Source organism: Rattus norvegicus, chromosome 3 (genome assembly GCF_021556685.1).
Source record: "Rattus norvegicus strain SHRSP/BbbUtx chromosome 3, alternate assembly SHRSP_T2T, whole genome shotgun sequence".
Lineage (NCBI taxonomy): Eukaryota > Metazoa > Chordata > Mammalia > Rodentia > Muridae > Rattus > Rattus norvegicus.
The window spans coordinates 134,206,789-134,228,844 of record NC_141536.1 but is presented as its reverse complement, the minus strand read 5'-3'; the positions used below and the strand labels follow the sequence as shown (position 1 = coordinate 134,228,844).

General features: G+C 36.0%; 1 protein-coding gene across 2 annotated transcripts in view; it reads right to left on the bottom strand.

The window, feature by feature from the left end:
• The window catches only part of Xrn2 (5'-3' exoribonuclease 2), a 72,226-nt gene that overhangs the window by 19,597 nt on the left and 30,573 nt on the right, over positions 1-22,056 (bottom strand). For both annotated transcript variants that reach the window (XM_087653361.1, NM_001108596.2), the window contains 8 exon segments: positions 17,960-18,095; positions 16,660-16,767; positions 16,491-16,580; positions 15,832-15,904; positions 11,225-11,308; positions 9,546-9,643; positions 8,851-8,930; positions 7,201-7,257 (listed from right to left, as the gene is read on the bottom strand). In XM_087653361.1, the coding sequence (XP_087509487.1) occupies positions 7,201-7,257; positions 8,851-8,930; positions 9,546-9,643; positions 11,225-11,308; positions 15,832-15,904; positions 16,491-16,580; positions 16,660-16,767; positions 17,960-18,095 (726 nt within the window).

Genomic DNA, 22,056 nt, shown 5'->3' with positions numbered 1-22,056 from the left:
ATAAGACTAACTATAGAATGGCAGAAAAAGATATCGCAGCAATCTACAAAACATCTGAAATTAAAACAAATCTTACTCAAACCATTCCAAAAGACTGGGAAAAGAGACTGTGTCAAAATTTATTCTATGAGGCTAGCATTACTTAGACAGCAAATTACATAAAGGCCTAACAACAAAAAATTAACAAACAAACCAATATATCTGATAAACACAGATTGTCAACAAAATACTGTCAAGCCAAATCTGACAGCACATCAGAAAGATCAAACATGGTGATCTGGTAGGGTTTATCCCAGAGATGCAAGAGCATCCTCACAAGTCAATAAAGGCAGTGTCTTTGGTATGATTTGAATATGTAACGTCCTTCATATACTCATGATCTGATGCTGATAACTAGATGGTAACACCATTTGTGGAGGTTGGAGAAACCAGGAGGTGGCCTACCTGGAGGAAGCAGGGCACTGGGGGTGCAGGTACTTGAGTATGTATTTATGCCTACTTCCTACAACACTGTTTCCTGTTTGGTCATGAGGTAAAACAACTCTCCTCTGCCTATCCTAACACTTTGCCCATGTTTGTGAACAAACGGCTACAGCCTAAACTATTTACAACTGTAAGCTCAAATAATCTGTCCTCTTGTTTCAGGGACTCCATCACAGCAATGAGAAAGTAACTAATGCAGTATCACATTAACAAAATGAAAGGCAAAACAGTTTGATCCTCTTAATAAAAACATCCAATAAAACCCAACATCCTTTCATGATAAAGAAAAAAAACCCTGTATGTTAGGCATAGCAGGAAAATACGTCAACATAACAGAGGCTACATATGAAAAGGCACAACCAAATTTAAGCTTTAAAGAGAAAAGGTTGAGTGTTTGGTCTGATAGATGGAAAAATACAATGATTGCCACTCCTACCTAACATAATTTTGTCATGGTAATAAAGTAAGACAAAGAGATGAAGGACATCCAAAGTGAAAAAAAAACATAAATTTATTGTTGTCAGATTATATGCTCTTCTATAGAGAGAATCACCTGAAGACTACCAAAAACCCAATCAAATTGATAAATTTAGTAATAATGATACAAAAATCAACACACACACACCCCATGGATGTGCACATGTGCGAGCACACATACACACACGAGGGTTGGGGAGGGAGAAGGGGGATTCCTCCCTCTCTCCCCATTAGTAACAAACTCTTGCTAAAAAACAAATTTTAAAAAAGCAGTCTCATAGGCCTAAAAAATGGCTCAGAAGTTAAAGGTACTTGCTATTTTTTGCAGAGGACCTGCACCTGTACCTGTACCAGGCAGTTCACAACCCCTTGTAACTCCAACACCCCCTTCTAAGAACCTCAGGTACTTGCACAAACATTCAAGCACACACACATTTTTAGGGGCAATATCATCCCCAATATTCAACATTTTAAAGGTGAAAAAAACCCCAAGGAATAAATTAAACTAAGAAAGGAAAATATATCTGCTATCAAAACGACAGTGACAAAAAATTCATTATATACAAAAAGCTAGAAATATATCCCAAGTTCAAGAAATTGAGCCATTAATATTTTTACAGTGTTCATCTTACCAAGGGCAGTTTAAAGATAGAAAGCAATAACCATGAAACTACAAATACTATTCTTCATAGTATTATGAATAATCATATAATCAACACAGGACCCACAGCAAATAAAGCATCCTGAGCAAAAACAAAGCTGACATACCACAAATCTTGACTTCAAAATACAGACAGAAACCAGCAGACCATGACAAAAACTCCAGAAATTAATGTGTGTCTTCACAGCCAACTGAGTTTGACAAAGGCATCAAGAACATACACTGTTCAACAAATAATGTTGGGAAAGTGTGCGTGTGTGTGCGTGCGTGGATGCGCGTGTGTGTGTGTGTACGTGTAGAAAAATAAAAGTTAAACACCATGTTTCACCTTAATTAACTCAAAAGATACAAATATAAGAGTGGTGATTATGAAAGTACTACTGCAGGAAAAATACTTCAGGATTTAGAGTAGGCAGAGATTATTTACGGAATGGAAGTACTTGCAGACTATTGACCAGATAGAAACTGTAACACCCAAAATATGTAATGAGTGATGAAATGATATTAGACATTTCTCAAAAGACAACACAAATGGCCAGCAATTATATAAGGAAAAAAGAGTCATAAGTCAGCAAGGAAGTCAAATCAACCAGAAGTTGTCATTCTTCTCCAATTTAACAGTTTAACTATTAAGAAGACAAAAGTAACAAATGTCGATGAGGGTATAGAAAGGAGATTTTAGGAATTAGTTAATTTTTGAAAACTGTAGCAGGAAATCCATCCTGTAGGCTCGCTTTACCGCTGCTGCACTACTTTTGTGGTCTGGGAATTTACAATCTCATTTTAAAATAATAATCTTTGCCTACTCAAATCCTGAAGAATTTTCCATTTTCTAGTAGTTTTAATTGCTAGTCACTACATACACAGCCCAACTGGCCACAAACTTTTGTTCTTCTTCTGCCTGAGCCTCCTGAGTACTCAGGATGGAAAAGGAACTCTCACATACTTTCTATGGAAATGTACGTTATAGCTCCATTATGGAAAAAAAGTTTTACAATTCTAAAATAAAAACAAAACAAAACACCCTAAAAGATACAATGCCTATAAGGAAATCCCACTGTCAGGTATATAACTAAAAGAAACAAAAAGACTGCGGCATCTCTACATGTACTGTAGCAAATATTCTCAATAAAGATACAGTTACTAAGATGTCCTTGTACAAATAATGGCAAAGAAATGTGGTGCCTACGGTGGTATACGGCATTTACAGGTAATTTTTTAAATTGTGATGTGCACAGCCCAAAAACAAGAACTATCACCTGCAGTAGACTCACAAGTAAACACAAGTCAAATGTTTCAATTAAGGTATTTTTTAAAGGGAACAAAAACACAGTCTTCACCCTAAGACCAAAGAAAAACTTAATTTAACTGAAGTAGTCCTTCTCAATAGAGATGGAGAACTTTAAACTCTACAAAAATAATGTGAGTACTTACTGAGTTCTCCCGAGGAACAGCAGGCTAACACTGCTCTACAGCTACATACAACTAATGTGTGCACTCTCAAGTCTTCACTGTCATGTGGAAAAAGCCCAGACAGTTTAGGCCAGAGCCTTCACTGTGCACTTGAGACACTAGGGAAATAGTCAGGAAGCACATGGAATATGGAGATGAAATCAGCATAATGTTCAAATTCAAATGAACAAGTTACATGTGGAATGATCTGAAACTAGAAAAAAGGAGAACACCAGCAAAAGAACAAGCTCCTGGGAAGAGAAAACAGTCCTGGGATGCAAAAAATCATTTCCTCTAGCTCTGTAGACAAGGCTGGTCTCAAACTCAAGAGACCTGCCTGCCTCTGCCTCCTAAATGCTGGGGATAAAAGTATGCACCAGCAGGCCCTTACTGAGGTAACAATGAGATTTAGTTAAGAACTCAAAATAACATTTGGGAGAACAGATTCACTTATTCACCAAAAACATTTACTTTAGGTACCATTCCTTTAAATGTTTAAAATGTCTATATTTCATACTCATGCTCTGAAGGGAAAAAATTTCAAGCCAATAAAGAAAGTAATTTCTCAAGCATCCCTCAGAACCACACCCACACAATAATGTTTATACTTAAGATAATACAAATCACTTAGAGAAAGAAAAGGTACCTAAAAGTAAATTTTGACATCCCAATTCAGGGGGCAAATATAATCTTAAAAACTAAATCATTCTTTTCTTTGAGTATCTGAGACCATGATAAAGAAAATCTTTCTCCTAAAGTTAAAGACTTTTACAATTTTAAATAATTCCTAAAACTGTATTTCATTTTTTTTGCTGTTGCTGCTATTGTTGTTGTTTAAATGTAGTTTCCAATGTGGTAACATTAGCCACAGCACAAACTTATTTCCTAAAGTAAAAAAAACCTATAGGCAAGATCCTAAGAGGAAAAAAATCTATTACAGATCAAAAGTCTTTTAAAAAACATTTCATCTATTAAATTAATTAATTTATTTATGCAGCAGCACACACATGCTATGAACACACGTCTGAAGGACAGAGACATCTTGTAGGAGTTATCTGTTCTCTACTTCTGTGTGGGCCTCACAAACTGAACTCAGTCTATCAGGTCGGATGGCAAGCACCTTTGCCTACTGATATCTCTGGCTAAGGTAATCCTTTATACAGGTCCAAACATTTCACGGTCCTTCGCTTCTTTCAGGTTTATTATTTTTTAATTGTTCAGGTAGAGCACTGAAGGGAAACATACAGATGACCATCTACAAACTCCACAACCAGAAACAGAAACCAGCTGTGCAGTTTATCTGGGGGAGGAAGCAGCAACACTAAAAAAAGTAGAGGAGCACCCGGACCCTCACTAAGGCCAGAGAAAAGGAAAGTCAGTATACAAACGGCCTATGGCAGGAGAGGAGGGAAGGAGGGAGGAAGGGGGCGGTATAGGTATAGGTATAGATCTATGACAGGGCTCTTGCCACAAAGCCTTAAACAAAAGTGCCTAAACCAGGCCAGCCTACAGACTCAATAGGCTGCTAAGTCAGAAAACCACGTTCAGATTTACACTATTCCATGCAACTCTATGCACCTGAGAGTATTTTCATCTGCTTTTACCTAACATAGATGTTACCATGCTGATTCAACATTGGTCTCCTCCTACCAGCTGAGAGTATAACACACCCCTTCCTTGCCAGTTATATTTCTCTCACTTTAACTGCCTCACAAATGTGATACAAATATGTTACAAATGTGAATAAAGTATAAATCCTAAATATCTTTGAAAATAAGGAAACTGACACTTATTTGCATGCCAGATACTGTAGATGCATGACATCTCTTTTGACTTACTTCATTTTAAGAATTATTCTGAGGAGCTGTCAAAATGGTGCAGAAGGTAAAAGGCACTTACTGCATAAACCTGGCAAACTGAATTTAATCTCTGTAACCCACATAAAGGTGGATAAAAAGACCCAACTCCACATAGCTGTCTTCTGAAAGACACGTGTGCTTGTGCAATCTCTCTCTCTCTCTCTCTCTCTCTCTCTCTCTCTCTCTCTCTCTCTCTCTCCCCACTCACCATGTACCTGCATGTCTAATAACAAATTTTAAAACAAAAAGAAATTTTTCTGACAAATGCTATTTCAACATTACTGATTAAAAATGGTAGCACACTTTTCAAAGAGAGAAAACTCCAAACAACAAGCTTCATTTTTATTCTACCTTTCCCTATACTCTCTGATTATGTTGGCACTGCAAACTGTTCTTGCAGGGAAGGTTTTATGATTCATATACTTGACATTTTAAAGCACTTAAAGAGTTTGCAGAACTGTGACATTCTCTCAGAAGAGGTTATCTAGTTCAGTGTCCCACAAAGGACTGTAGGCAGTGTCAGCTAAACCCTCCCCAGAGTTTGCCACCACCAAATCTGCTGTTGAGTGTGTGTATTCCACTTCCTTCAGGCTTCTGATTCTTAGTTACCTATCTGCCAGCTGTGAGCCTTATAAAAACTGTGGTAGTCATTACATTTAAAGTCTATTTACATACGATCCAATTAAAAAAAACAAACCCTTCCTGTAGAGATGAACTTGAAGTACCCTAGTAATTGGTGTAATAACACACTTTCTCAATACTAAAGATAAGACCAGATATGACAGGAACCAATCCAAAGTCAATCTGAATTACTCAAGCATGAAAGGAGAGACACTGACTGGAAGGTGCTATTTTTAGCTCGTTTCCTAAAAATCTTTAGAAAATTAGCTCAAAAGTTCCATGTTTAAAGTTAAACTTTCAACATATAGCAGAATATGCACCTAGATCTTGGATTTGTTTTGGAAACTCAATCAACACTGTGAGCTCATTCACATCAAACAGTATAATGCCCTTCAGGTTCAGAAACAAAGAGCCAGCAGAGCAGCATCTATCACCCCAAAATACTCCAGGACTCATCCACTCATCTGTCACTCTCCTCTGGGAAAAGTTCTCTTTCCTAATTAGAAGCTTGAGTAGAATTAACTGTTTCTAGAGGGCTAGGTAGTGAGGTCTTTGAAAAATTCAGGAAACCCAACTAGTAAAACAAAAATGTGACAACTCAAAGAGAAAACTAGTGTAATTAACTGGTCTAAAGCACCAATGACAGGCAGAGATCCGCAGGTTAATGCACGTGTCCACAATTAATGTGGCAGATTGTTTGTGACGGGCTTATGAGATGGCTTTAAAGTCTGTACTTCACCCTTAACAAAAGAACATAAAGACAGAGAGTGAGAGCTAAGTAAATAAAGAGGAAGAGAAAAAAATGTATGTACACACACACACACACACACACACACACACACACACACACACGCACACACGCACACACGCACGCACGACCTTTTAGAATGGCATTAGCTACTAATTAAATCCATTTAGGCCAGCAATTAAATTGGTTTACATTGTGCAATGAGAAATTTTAATTAAAATCTAAAGCATTTCCTGAAAGTATGAGCAATTTTAACAATGGGTCAGGGAAAAAGATTAAGAATTATCATGTATTTAACAAATCCTTAAATGTATTTGTTTTAGTCTTGCCTAAATGATAACAGCATAAATTCTGGCAACAAGATTTACAACTATACCACAACAAAAAGCAGAGGGCTGACTTTTATTTACAGTAGTTAAATTATGTTATTTTTTTACTCAGTGGAAGATGCCAAAGTGAGGGATAACTTTCCCAGCTATTCTTAAGTAAAATATAGTACATAATATTTTTAATTTTTAATTCTGCAGGACCACAATTATAGTAATAATTATAAAGAGTGAAGCAGTGTGAGCCACTGGGGCATAAAGGTTTGTCTGCTTCTGTATGACATGCTACTCACAGACCCCATTTCTACCTCCCACTTTTCTAATCCTGAAAGAATCAGAGGTTGCCAGGGGAAACCAGAAAACAGATAAGCATGCTTGTTAAATCAGTAACCTTAACAATATACATAATTTAAAGTCAAGAGCTCTGTTCTGAGGTCTGCAACACGAAGACTCTCAATCTCAAAGAACTGTGAATTAACACTGCCATTTCCTTGTAAATTAAAGATCTGTAAAATTCACTTGTAAATTCTAAGCTGTGCCCTGGATGAATGCTCTGAATTCTAGAAAACTTACCTGATTGCAGTGTTCTGTGTCAAGTCCCGTAACATGGGCACAGGGGAACATACTGTTCTAAAGAGAAACAAGAGAAAAATCACCTGTGTGCACACTGAAACTCTGTGGGCAAGTAAGGCATACTGTTTTTCGGGCTTTTGAAAAAACTAAATCATTAAAATGTACTAATGAAAACAATATGCCTTTATAAAATGATTCAGTTTAATATAAGAGAAAGCAATTATGGGAAAAGGGTTTATATTAGAATCCGTAAAACAGAACAGCCAAAGACACTTCCCCTCATTAATCAAAGGGCGGCAGAAAGAGATTAGCCAATAATAATAAAAAAAGTTGAATGGGAGCTGGAGAAAGGGCTCAGCAGTTAAGAGGAAACACTGATCTTCTGAAGGGCCCAAGTTTAGCTGTCAGCATCCATGTTCAGAGGCTCACAACCTCCTATAATTCCAGGTTACAATATTCTGATACCTTCTTCAGGCCTGCACAACTATGTGCACTCACATAAATAAGAATTCACATGAGTAAAAAGAACAAAAAATAAAAAATAATAATTTAGAAAAGGTGAATCTCATTAGTAAACAGAGAAACACAACTGTAAACCACAAGAAGTCAATAAAGAGATTAACAAAGAGTTATGATGATATCTCAGTATCAGTATCTCTCATCACCTACCACTCACTATGATACTATCATATATCATACATTGTAGCCACTTTGAAATATATGTGCCCTGAGTAGCTGTCTAAAAATTCATGTCTCAGAACCCTTTTACATTCTTGAAAATTATGCAGTAGAGCTTGGGAGATGATTCAGCCAGTAAACTGCTATACAATTTGAAGACCTGAGCTCTAATCCCTAGCACCACGTAAAAACTGAAAAGGGCAATAATCTGTCCTCGTAATACTAGGACTGAGAAGGTAGAAACAGAAGGATCTCAGGTACTTGCTGGCCAGCAAGTGTAGCCAATATAACAGTTCCAGGATCAGAAAAAGACAATATATTTCAAAAAAGAAAATGAAAATAAAAAGGTAGAGAGTAAATGAGGAAAGCATCCAATATAGCTGTCTAGTTTCTATTCAAATGACTGTATGTACACACTTGTACAAACACACACATATACAACAAAGAGGAAGAAAATTATGAAAGATTCTGAAGTACTTTTATGATAGCTATAACTATCTGTCTATTAAAATACTTTAAAGTACTAAATTAGCACAAATAATATTTCAATGTAAAACAACTTTATTTTACAGAACCAAACTAAAAGAAATAAAAGTATCACTGTTACATTTTTAAAATCTAAAAATCTGGCTTATGTATTTCAGTAGTCTCCTCTGCTTCTTATCCCACATCTTGCCTCTGAAAACACTGTGTATTCAAGAAAGAATGGAAAAAGCAAATGACATTGGAATAGGAGTAGCAATGACTAAGCTCTGACTGTGTAGGTATCTTAGTTTCAGAAACTCAGAAAGACGCACAGAAGGCTTCAAAGCTGCTAGATGCTGGCCTTGGAAACCATCTCCTTATTGTAAGTTCAGCAGTTTGTTGTACGTACAACGTTCATACTATTTCTAGAAATAAGACAGCAGACCAAAGAGAAAGCTAACCTGGCACTGTTTTAGTTGTCTCACTCACACTCAAGTGGGTACTTACTGGTCTGGAAGTATGGCTTCTTCATCCAAAGAAAACTTCCCTTGAATCCCGTGACACAACTCAGGCGGCACATCTACTGGCTGTGAAAAAATGCATTCCTATAATATAACTGAACGAATGGACCACAAGGATACAGAAGAGGTTTGTGAACCTTCTTGTAAGTTAGGAGGACTGATATTGAGAGGAGCCAAACTCAGGTGAAGGAGCGAACAAACTGAAAATACATCAGCAGGTAAACTGATTTAAAAAAGGGTGGCATTTGCTTCTTATTGAAGATCAGTCATATAAAGAAATGACATTTTGGTCATGTCTACAACATGGATAAACTTTAACATGCCAAGTGAAATGCAGCATACAATGAGAATTCATACCAATAGGGTCCTATACATGAGGTACCAAAAATAAGCAAACTCATAGAGAAAGATAAATACTTGGCTCTGTGGGAGCGTAGAATGAGGAGATGCTGTTTTAGTACTAATGGGTAGAATTCTGTGTGGGTAAAAGCAAAAGTTCTACAGATGGACAGTATTGCTAGTTGTACAATACCATAAATATACTGAGTGTTACACAATTTTATATTTTAAAAAGTTAAGAGTAAATTATAACACACACACACACACACACACACACACACACACACACAACCTGTAACTTGTATATCCCTAATTATTATTAAACAAACTTTAATACTGTACCTCTGTAGAACCTGTCTGATACAGCTCTAAAATGAAGTCGTGTAGTGGATGAACTTTTCCCACAAACAAAACATCACTTCCAAGACTATTTCTCCTGTCTAAATAAAAAAGTATAAGACCACAGTCAAGCAATTACATCTAATAAGACCCATCTTTATAAAACTATAACAAAAGAAAGCATCTATATACTAAAATTAATTCAGCACAATACTGATGAAAAACACTTTATAAGTAACAAACTTAAATGTATGATGTGTGGCTCTATGGAAGAAATCCTATTTGAAATGAGTTTCGACAATGAGAAACCCTAAGAAAGGTCACTGCTGATACATACTTGGATGCATCACATGAAAAAAGACAAGACTTTCTTAGTTATACAGTAGTTGGCTTCTTGCTTAAGACATAAACATTCTCTAAGGAAATACAAAGTCACAAAGATGAAACAACAGTTTCTTAAACTTGTTATAATGATACTACATAAAATTTTCAAAACTGAATTCAGCTTCACAATTTCCATGCTCTAAATACTCTGCCATAATTATAAAATGCTATTTTATGCAGAATAACAACTGAAGTCAGCCCTCTAGGAGTAAATGCTTGTTTTACCCAACTCTTTCAAGAAGAGTCAGTCTTTTGAATGCTAATAGGAAGAGAGCAGATGAGAGAATGAGGACTGCCTTCTTAAGAGGCCGTAGTATGTCATTTGTGTGTGGATGTCATTAAGAACCAAAAAGTCAAAGGGGATTCTTTTTTTTAATTAACCTAGGAATGTTTATTTCCTTCTTAAAGTTTCTTCAAGGACAAGTCATTGTTCTCTAGTGTCTAGTTTAATCTCCACAAGTTTATGGATGCTCTAGGGTTTACTATTGATTTATAATCTTATTCCTGCAAGATTGAACAAAATACAAGGAATTATTTCTATCTCCCTTTATTTGTTAAGACTCCTAGTACATCGTCTATTTTAGAGATAGTTCTCTGGTCTCTAAGAAATTAGTATATCCTATAGTCTGGATGGGATAATGTCCTAGGAATTATCTCCTCATCCATTTGACCTAGGATGTCATTTAATTCAGATATTTTTTGTCAGGGTTGCTAGGGCTAATCTGTGACATTATGACTAGCAGTACTCATTCGGTCAAACTGGATACACGTGTGTTGAGGGTTCAGAATATTAATATTCTCTTTAATCGGTAAATTAAAGAGAAATTTACACCTTCACATGTTTCCACTAGTTTTGGCTTAAAATGTATATTGTTAGACACGATATCGGCTTGTTATTAGGTCCACTTGCTTAGAATACCTCAAGAGATATTCTTGAATTGTAACATTTTTTTAGGGTCTCATTCTGTAGCCCAAGCTGAATTTGAACTTTCAGCAAACCTCTTGCCTTAGTGCCCTCAGTGCTGAAATAACAGGATTGTGCCAGCAAAGCCCAATTGGACTTAGTCTTTAATACATTTAGTAAATACTTTTGAATAAAAAAATGACAATTATTTAGTACTTAGTTTACAGATAACAAATTAAAAATCAAAGTTAACGTCTATTACAAAAAAGCAAATCAATAATTTATGCCCTCTATATGAGAAACTTTCCAAATGAAAAAAAGGCTAATTTTATACAGAAATGAAGTCTGTGTTGGATAGACTTCACATTGACCAAGTAGGCAGTGTGACTCTTACTCTCTTCTGGAGTGAGGTCTGGGTACACCTCTTCTAGGGCCGCTCGCAGCCTTCGCTCATCCACAAATGGCAACAGAGCAACACCTGGAGAAAACAACGAACCATCTGACCATTAGAATCACCTGATTTCAATTCGTTGGTTCAAATAAATACTCTAGAAAAGCATCTCTGTTGACACAAAGACATTTGGAACTGAACTGTCATGTAGCAAAACTCAGATGTAAATATTTACATTTGTGATGGTAATGACAAAAATGTCCCCATATTTTCATACTTACAATGCTATTACCTTACTAATGTCCTGAGGCCAAGTATTAGCTCATCTTCCTTGAGCCTGAGCTTGTCCTTTGGTCCTTCATGATTCTTTGTAAAAATGATTTAATTTACCTAACATACCCAGGAGTTCTATATTCTGGACTACATGAAAAGTCACTTTAATTTCCAAGCTTCTATAACGCTCTGTTTATAATTAATCTAGCTAATTTGAATGCAAACATTGTTTAGAGCTTTGCCTAAATAACTTACCACTAGTTAGGAACAGAATAGACTGTTCATGTGGGGGCTGGAAATGGCCCCCCTAAGTGTGCTGAATTAAAGGCATTATTTCACTTGAACCTACAGCTACCTAAGCTAAGGGAAGCTTATCGTAATACAGTGTCTATTAGAATACAAAAAAAAGTACTGAACCATATCTTTGTTCTGCTGGAATGCAGAATAAAATAGTACTCTGGGTAAATAAAACTTAAAGATAAGTAACAACAACAAATGTGAAATAGAACTAAACAATTCTAAAACAAGCACCACTCCAAACTACTGTATTTGAAAATTTAAGTAATGAAAAGGTTTCCAAAGCAGACATTACTAACTTAGTTACTATTATTTTCTTAGTAAGGAAGCATTTGATTTTACTGCCATGTAAGAATCTAAGTTCTGGTATAAATTTTGCAGTGCCTAAAAGAAATGATCTCAAAATAATCATCATCTGTTATCTAGGCAAGGCTAATTCAATTATTGGCAAACACAAGGAAATAAATGAGTTTGTTCAAATTTTATTCAGTCACACACTTGGGAAAAATATACCAACAAATACCCTAATCTTTATCTTTTATTGTATACCCATTTGACTTAGGATTTAAAGAGAGTTCTGAAAGACTTTCCTTTAACAAAACTTTGCTACAATATTCATTTCAGAAGATGAATCTAATCAGGAAACAGCTTGCAGTGCCACTGACAGTAATAAAAATCACCAAAGAACAAATCACCTTTGTTGCCTGGAGCAGAAAGGAACCATTAACAGTAGAGTGCTGGTAGTAACCATGAAAGAGCAGATCCACGCACCACCTCATCTAATCCTCTCATTCATCCCAAACCAGCTCAAACACTGGTTATTGTCAAAAAACAGCCACTTCAAGAGAGCTCTTCTAGAATCAGACTCCCTAGGTTCTGATCTTCGTTTTGCCATCATGAAACTTTGACCAAATTACATAAGTTGTTTGTTCATATATAAAACAGAAAAAAATCAAAACTATTACATATATAACAAACTGTATAAAATCACTATTGTGATTTTTTATTATTTTGTTATTAAATTATTATTTATAATTATATATAATGTTATAAAAGTACCCACACTCAAAAAAAATTTTTTTTAAACAAGTGACCATATTTCTCTTCCTATCATTTTAAGGTATAATCAACCCTGGTAAAAGCTTTACCAAGTAATATACTAACATTGCTTCCAGTAAGTTTTTAAAGTTGTGTTTTAAACTGTATTTCTTAATAGTACTAAATTTGACAACATTTTTGTGCTATGGATAGAGTGTAACTGAAAATGTTAATGTAATTTGACATATAAAATATAGAAAAACAGTAAGAAACTGGCATTCAAGCCATTCTAAAACATAAACTTTCCAAGAGACCCTGTGATGGTTAATCTTCACCATCAACTTGACTGGCTTTGGGGCCTCCTGGGAGACACCCCTTTGAGTGTAAGTGTAAAGGTGTTTCCACTGAGAAGGGAAGAATCCCCCTGAATGTGGGAAGCTCTCTTTTGCTGGCAGAAGTCCCCAATTACAAGAAGAGGAGCTGGCATTCATCTTCTGCTTTCTAACTTCAGTGACAGTCATCAAATAGCTGGTTTCCCCTGGTTTCCCACGACCTCCCTCCCCTGGGCTAGGCTCAATCCCTGAAGGCATGAGTCACAATATTCCTTTCCTTTCTTAGGCTGCTTTTGTTAAGGATTTTGTCACAGTGCTAAGTAATTAATACAGACTCAAAATACCCTAGAAAAATTCCTGTGGGGGACTAGTCTGATGCTGCTTGTGTTCAAATGCTAAATTCTGTACCCCAAGATCTGGTTGCCCCCCAACAAGGAGATCCTCAAGAACAAGATCCTCACATATACCAGCTTTTGTTGTATAAACTTTCCTCAAGTCATCCCTGACTGGGTAATGAAGATGTCTACAGCCTGGGCTGGGCAGAAGAAGGGGGATGTCAAGGATTTTGACAGTGAAGTAGACAAAATGGCACAAAGGATTGATATCTGCCCAGCTCTAGAGCTTTTTATAAATCTAAGGTCATTGTGTCTTTTATTTAGGAACTATATGTTCTAAACCACCAAAATAATATTTACCATAACAAATCCTGACAGTACAGTACTGGGATAAAACCATACAGAAAGACTAGCCTCAAAAATAACCACATGATTTTCAACAAAGAGTACCAAGACTTCTCAAGAGGAAAAAGTCTTTTTAACAGCTGGTTCATAGAAACATAAGATATCCGCATATGAATGAGACTAGATTCTTATAGCATACACAAATATTAAGTCAAAATAAGACTGAAAACTAAAATATAAAAAGTAAAACTGTAAAAGGTTTAGAAAATAGGCAAAAGTTCACAATACTAGACTTGGCAAATGATTTCCTGGATACAGAAAGGCAAGCAAAATAGATAAAGCAGACCACCAAAATTTAACTGCTCTGACATTAATGGACACCATAACCAAGGGAAAAGATAACCCACAGAATTGAGAAAATATATAAAAATCATTATCAAATGTTTAAAGGCTATAAACTTTAAAGCAACAACAAAGCCCAACACGACCCAAAGTATTTGAATAGATATTAAATATAAATGCCCCAAAGACAAATGAAAACATGCTCACTATCATTATCATTGGGGAAATGTAAATTAAAGCTATTGTGAGTCACCATTTCATAATGGTTAGGGTAGCTCAAAAGAAACAAAAACAACAACAAAAACCACAGGAGAAAAATATTGGCAAAGATATGGGGACACTCAAACCATTGGACATTATTTTATCTTCTCTCTAAAATTACTATATTGAGAAGTTACTGTCATTGATACAAATAACTATAACATCAGTTGGCAAGCAAACTGTACGTTTATATATTTAATTATTTGTTTACTTAGTAAACCTAAGCAAGCATTGAATTATGTACTTAATAAGCACAAATATATTTACTTATTAATCCCCTTTTAATTACCCCTCCATTTTCCTACACTGCTTCTCTTTAATTAAACCATCCTCTACAAAGTTCCTTCAAAAACCTTTAGAGAGTCTAATCCATTTACATGTGACCAAAGCACATTTTAAATAGCCCATATGTTGGATGCAATTTTCAATATCATTATATTAAAGTAATAAGAAATTATCACTATTATTTAAACCAAAAGCTAACCCCCCAATTACAGTATGTCTTTGTTGTTTTTGAGGGGATGTGGGGGTGGGGGTTGGGGTAGGGGTGGGTGGGTGAATGTTGCTTTCTGGGGAATCAAAGGCACTTGTACATGCCAGGTAAATGATCCATCACTGAGCTACTTCTTAGCCCTGCAATCTGTAAACTGATGATATGCCCCACTGCCTCACAATTCTGAGCTCAGTATCCTAAAAAGGGTACAGCCTAAGAAAGTGTCAGAGGAGAATTTGGTGAGCAAGATTTTTTATTGTCTTATATTCAATGATCAACTTTTGTTGAGTAATGCCTAATACCTTAAATTTAGTTTAAATTTTAAAATTGCCTTTTCTACATAGTCTATTCACACAAGGAATATAAAAAATAGGCACAACAGAAAAGATAAGTTTCTACTATATTTTTTTACAAGTTTCCATAACCAAATAGGCATGACTGTGTTTCTTTCTTATCAGTTTTGAAAGGTGGCAATGGGCTACTGATTGAAGAAAAAGTCACAAAGCACACTAAACCTCCAATTTTAACCTATTTCAATAAGTCACTATTAACCTTTTACTATTAGAATTAATACTGATCACTGACAATCATGGATTGAATATTTAGATCTACATTTCACATATAATTATGAAAGTATGACTTCTAGAATTCTTATCCTGGAAGTCATGATTAATCAGCTTTATTAAAAACTGTAAACAAACCAGGTGATGGTGGTGCACACATTTAGTTCCAGAACTCAGAAGACAGAAGTAGGCAGATCTCTGAGTTTGAAGCCACCCTGGTCCAAAGAACAAGTTCTAGAATATCCAGGGATACACAGAAAAAGCCCCCAACCTCCCCCCGCCAAAAACAAGCCAAACAAAACAAAATAAGGAACAATTATCTAAATCTTACCTTGCCATGCATACTTCTTCCCATTCAAATCAATAGCAAAGTCTTCAGGATAGAAGTCAATTATACTAGAATCCTGTTTCAGGGAGAAAGTAAAGAGAATCAGAAAACAAAAGTTACACATCTTGTCACAGAAACATGAAATAACTTTAAATAAGAAAAGGAGTTTTAGGTCTGATAATTAATGGACCATATGCAGTCAGTGAAGGGTTTAATTACTTGACAATTCCTACTTCCTGGCTGGGTCTCAAAATTTAATCAGCACAAAAGAATAAGCTTAGAATTAATTTTAGTTATGTCAGATAGAATGTCTGAAGTTGTTATAGGGCTGAAAACAAATAATCATTATTCAGGGTGTGATAACTCACAACAACTATAATTCTAGTACTGGGGAGTCAGAGGTGGATCTGTGAGTTCAAGGCCAACCTTGAACAGGGGGAGTAGTTTCAGGGCTATCTCAAACTAGTAACATGTAGACTGAAAACAAATCAGTTTTATTGACTGGGTAGGATATGCAGAGGCAAAGAAAGTACAGAATACCACATTATGTAGTGAAAAATATATAGAATATATTCTTTCTGTATTTCAGCTTTTTAAAACTATGACATGCAAAGTCAACTCTGACTAATGTTACTAACACATTTGAAAACACTAAGACTTACAGGGTCACTCATGAGCTTCCGCCATGTTGGAGGTAAAAAGTTACCACTTGCAGCTGGAAAAACCCCCATTAGCTGTTCCAGTGGTTTAAACTGCAAGAGAGGGAAACGTTAAAGGCTTTCCATTATTATCAAATTCAAATTCCTACTTTTTCATCAACTTGAAGCTTACCGGTTTTGTGCCCTTTTCAAATTCAGAAGGCATGTCTGCAATACCTTCAAAGTCTGAGGCAAACGGTGCATAATGGAATGGGTAATACCACTTCCAGGAAGCACAGCCCTAAAAGCAAAAAGGAAATTAAAAGCAAAATACTCTTAATGATGAACACAGCAAAAACAAAAAAATTAGACTATTGACTATCAGTCGATAATATCTTATTTGTAAAATATGATTTCTGGCATATACTCCACTCATTAATTTTTCTGGGTTCGAAATAGTTTAACTGATTGCTCCATATCAGTAGTTCTTTTATTTACAAAAACATTGTAAACTTTCTTGAATAATCAGTAGTTAATATCAAACTTTATATTTACATATATAAATTCATTAAGACATTTATCCTTAAAATACATTTGATGGCATTTCTTTCCAATATCAGAGCTTCTGTCATCAAATAAAACCAAACACAGTTTTCACCTAATACTTACTGAGCAGGTAGTATTTGGGAATGTCAACGTAGTTGAGAATTAAACAACCAAAATTTACTATTATACTTCCATGTGGCAACTTTCTCTTGACTATAAATACACTAAATATTAACCAAAAGCAAGTAATATTCATGGAAAAAGAGAAGCCTTTTTAGCGTGCTCTAAATCAAGATCTCTCCATCACTACTTGGTACACTGGACACACTGACCTAATTCATCATCCCCAGGTAACACCAAACTGAAGTTTATTCTCTTTAAGATGAAGCCAGATGCTGTCCTAATTTAGTATGACAATCTTCCATGTGTCTACCTAATAATCTGTCACTAGCCTGGCATCTCGATAAACAAAAGGTTCAAGTCAGATACAGACCAGTTTAATTAATATTCATCTTATGTAAAAATCATAGTATTATAAGGGAATTGTTACAATCAAATCCCTTTCAAATTTTTATTGGTACACAACATACCACATCCTTTCTTTGGTTACTTAGTAACTGTCTAACGCCCAATTATTTTTAAACTCTTTAAACAAGCAAACATATAAACCAAAACTCAGTTAAACTTTAATAATCTTAACGACCAACTCAAACACTGTGATACTTAAAGTCCTTTAACACAACAGAACCAAGTTTTATTGACAGACTAATTCCTAAGGAAGTTCCAATTCTTTACGAATATTATTCATAGTAATAATTTTTAGTAGAAAGTTTAAAATTATAAGTGTAGGTTTATCAAAGGATATTCATCATTAGGTACTATTACAGAAATTACTGGTTTTCTAAAATGGTTACCTAAGAACTTAGGAGGAAAACTTCTTTTGATACCTGGTAATAATATCGAAGAACCCAGCACAATCCTTCAACATAAGACTGAACAACCTTACGTCGGAATTTCTCATCAGCTGCATCTACATCAAATTTGTTCTTGTAGTATCGCTGCTTCCAACCAGCTTCCCATAACCTAAACCAGGTAAAGTAATTTTATGTTTAATTAATGCACGTGTGACTATAGACTGTCTACTGAATCCCAAATTAAATCAATTTATACTGACTATCTAGAGGAAATTGAAGGAGCTGAACAAAAAGGTAACAGATTCATTTAACACCATTTTCAGCATTATCTACTTAAAGATAATTAAACATCAGAAACCCAAATATTGATTCTGGTAAGTATATTATAAAATTACATTTTAAAAAGAGAGGATAATCATTCATTGAGCAAATACATGATACTTGTCTGTGCCAATTTTAATACTGCTTCCCATATTTGCTTTAATTGTGCAATAATTCTAAAATTATATTCTAAGATTAAATATTCAATATATTTTTTATTTCAAAGTTCTTATTAATATATTAAATGATGAGTTGAAGTGGTAGTTATTTTAAATGTTAAAAAGGTATAAAGTGGTCTAGGGAGTGGGCAAAGATTGTGTGCATAACTTTTCTTTATCCTTGTTTGTCTTATTCTCTTTCAACTAAGAGTTCTGATGTCTTACTAGGAGACAGAGATTTATTTCTGCATTGTCTCTCCTCATATCTCCTCCCTTATGTTCTGGTATAACCTATAAGCAGTCACTTATTGTTAACATTGAAGATACACAATCACATTTTAAACTTTGTTTGTGTACCTGAATGTATGACTGAGCCCCACATGAATGTCTCATGCCCACAGGCACTGGACCTCCTGGAACTGGAGTTACAGACTGGTCGCTAGCTGCCATGTAAGTACTGGGATTCAAACCCAGGTTCTCTGCAGGAGCAGCCCATGCTCTTAACCTCATCTATCTCTCTAGCCCATAAATTGCTACCCAAAGAAATGTATTTCGTTCTGTATTTTTATTTTCTAAAAGATTTAGATACTTTATCCAAAGAACAAGAATAAAACCAAAGAACACTTTTTAAAAATCAAAACAGATCAAGAACATCATATCATTCTCCATTAAGGACTTTTGCGCAACACTCAAACTTTAACAAAGAAACAGAGACCACACTACTATCCTCCCAAACCACCTACCCAAACCAAAAGGATTCTCAGAACTAGAAGATATGGTCTCTACTGTTTTAAATAAAGATATAAATGAAACAAATGCCAAAAAGCCTCAATCATTTCTTGATAGAAGCACAGTTCTACCTTGACTATCCCGAGCACCAGTGTAAAACAATAAATTACTGAATAAATCAAATTACCTATTAAACCGGTGTTTGTCATGATGGCTACATGATAAACAAAAACAATCTGGTTAAGTAAGATGACACATGTCTTTAATCCTAAAATTCAGAAACAGAAGCAGGCAGATCTCTGGTCTATAGAGCAAGTTCCATCCAAACCAAAGTCAGACAGTGAGATCTTGCCTTTAAAAAGAGGGAAGGGCCACTGAGAGACAGCTCAGGTTAAGAGCACTGGCTGCGAAGCTAGAAAGAACCCAGATGCCCTTCAACAGAGGAATGGATACAGAAAATGTGGTACATCTACACAATGGAATATTACTCAGCTATCAAAAACAATGACTTTATGAAATTCATAGGCAAATGGATGGAACTGGAAAATATCATCCTGAGTGAGGTAACCCAATCACAGAAAAACACACATGGTATGCACTCATTGATAAGTGGCTATTAGCCCAAATGCTTGAATTACCCTAGATGCCTAGAACAAATGAAACTCAAGACGGATGATCAAAATGTGAATGCTTCACTCCTTCTTTAAAAGGGGAACAAGAATACCCTTTGGCAGGGAAGAGAGAGGCAAAGATTAAAACAGAGACTGAAGGAACACCCATTCAGAGCCTGCCCCACATGTGGCCCATACATATACAGCCACCCAATTAGACAAGACGGATGAAGCAAAGAAGTGCAGGCCGACAGGAGCCGGATGTAGATCTCTCCTGAGAGACACAGCCAGAATATAGCAAATACATAGGCAAATGCCAGCAGCAAACCACTGAACTGAGAACAGGACCCCCGTTGAAGGAATCAGAGAAAGGACTGGAAGAGCTTGAAGGGGCTCGAGACCCCATATGAACAACAATGCCAAGCAACCAGAGCTTCCAGGGACTAAGCCACTACCCAAAGACTATACATGGACTGACCCTGGGCTCCAACTGCATAGGTAGCAATGAATATCCTAGTAAGATCACCAGTGGAAGGGGAAGCCCTTGGTCCTGCCAAGACTGAACCCCCAGTGAATGTGATTGTTGTGGGGAGGGCAGTAATGGGGGGAGGATGGGGAGGGGAACACCCATAAAGAAGGGGAGGGGGAGGGGTTAGGGGGATGTTGGCCCAGAAACCGGGAAAGGGAATAACATTCGAAATGTAAATAAGAAATACTCAAGTTAATTAAAAAAAAAAAAAAAAAGCACACTGGCTTTTCTTCCAGAAGACCTGAGAGGCTAAATCTGTTAAATTCAGACTGTATTTTGGAGAACCTGACCTAAGTTTGAACTCAGGTAAACTAACAGATTGGTACCTAGCATTAGTTTCCAAGTTGCCCCCCAACAAAACCCAAGCCTAGAACCAGTCTCCAGGTTACACCCTCAACAAGACCAGTGCCTCCAGTTTATTCCTAACAAACCTGCACCTTCAGGTTATAAGCCTATACCCTACCTAATGACCACCAATGCAGAGAAGAATAGAAATTAAGTTTATGATATGACTCCCAGCACCAGCCAATTATGTTAAAGACCACAGTAGCTTTCCAATTAGATGCTTGCATGCATACTCCCTGCTTGTTGCCTAATACAAAGCCCTGTTCCAATACACATCTGGGGTTCCTCTCTCCATCAAAACCATCCTGTGTGCTAGCAGTAAGCTGAAGGGCCCAAACTAGCTCGAATAAAGATCTGTTAAGTTGCATCAGATTGGCTCCTAGCTGTTTTCGGGGAGGGGGGGATCTCTAACATTTCCTTGACACTACAGACCCAGATTCATATCCCAGCACCCAACAACTACCTGTAACTTCAATTTCAGGGAACCTGACAATCTATTCTGGCCTCTCCACGTATGAGGCATACACATGGTGCACATATATCCAGGCCAAAACACATTAAGGCAAAAAAAAAGAAAGAAAGAAAATCAATGGTTTTAGGATGAAAACCGGGAGTGACAGAGATAGTAGAAACTGTAAAAAGTTTAAATAAATGTTTATCTCATGATTATTCACTAATCTGATATTAAAGGATATTAAAAAGAAACACCACATATGACCTACAGAAAACCTTAATCGCAAATAAAAAATCCCACATTTTATCTCCTGTACAAGAAACATGCCTTGCTGAACCTTGAAACACACTATTTCCCTAAATTCTTAGTGAGCTACAATTTTTAAAATTGTTTTCCTTTGTACAGGGAGCTGAGGGTAATCTGGACCTAGGTATAAGAGAAGGTAATGATCTTTTTAATGATTCTAAGTCTAATTTCTAAGCCAATTACAAAATCAAAGTTCCCCACTACAAAATTTAAATATGTAATTAAAAGGAAACTCCCTTGCCATGCAACAAAATCACATATGTGCAATTCCATAGTTCTTTTTTAAAAAATATATAATTATCTCTTGGCTGGTGGGATTGCAAACTGGTACAATCGCTCTGGAAATCAATCTGAAGGTTCCTCAGAAAATTGAAACAGATGTACCTAAAGATCCAGTAATACCCAAAAGATGCCCCAGCATGCCACAGGGCATGAGTTCCATTATGTTCACAGCGGCTTCATTTGTGTTACCTAAAAGCAACACAGATGTCCCACAGAAGAATGGATACAGAAAATGTGGCTTCATTTACACAATGAAATACTACTCAGCTATTAAGAATGAAGACATTCTGAGTTTTGCAGGCAAATGAAACTAGAAAATGTCACCCTAAGTGAAGTAACTCAGACTCAAAAGGACATGCATGCTATATACTCACTAGTAAGTGGATATTAGCCAT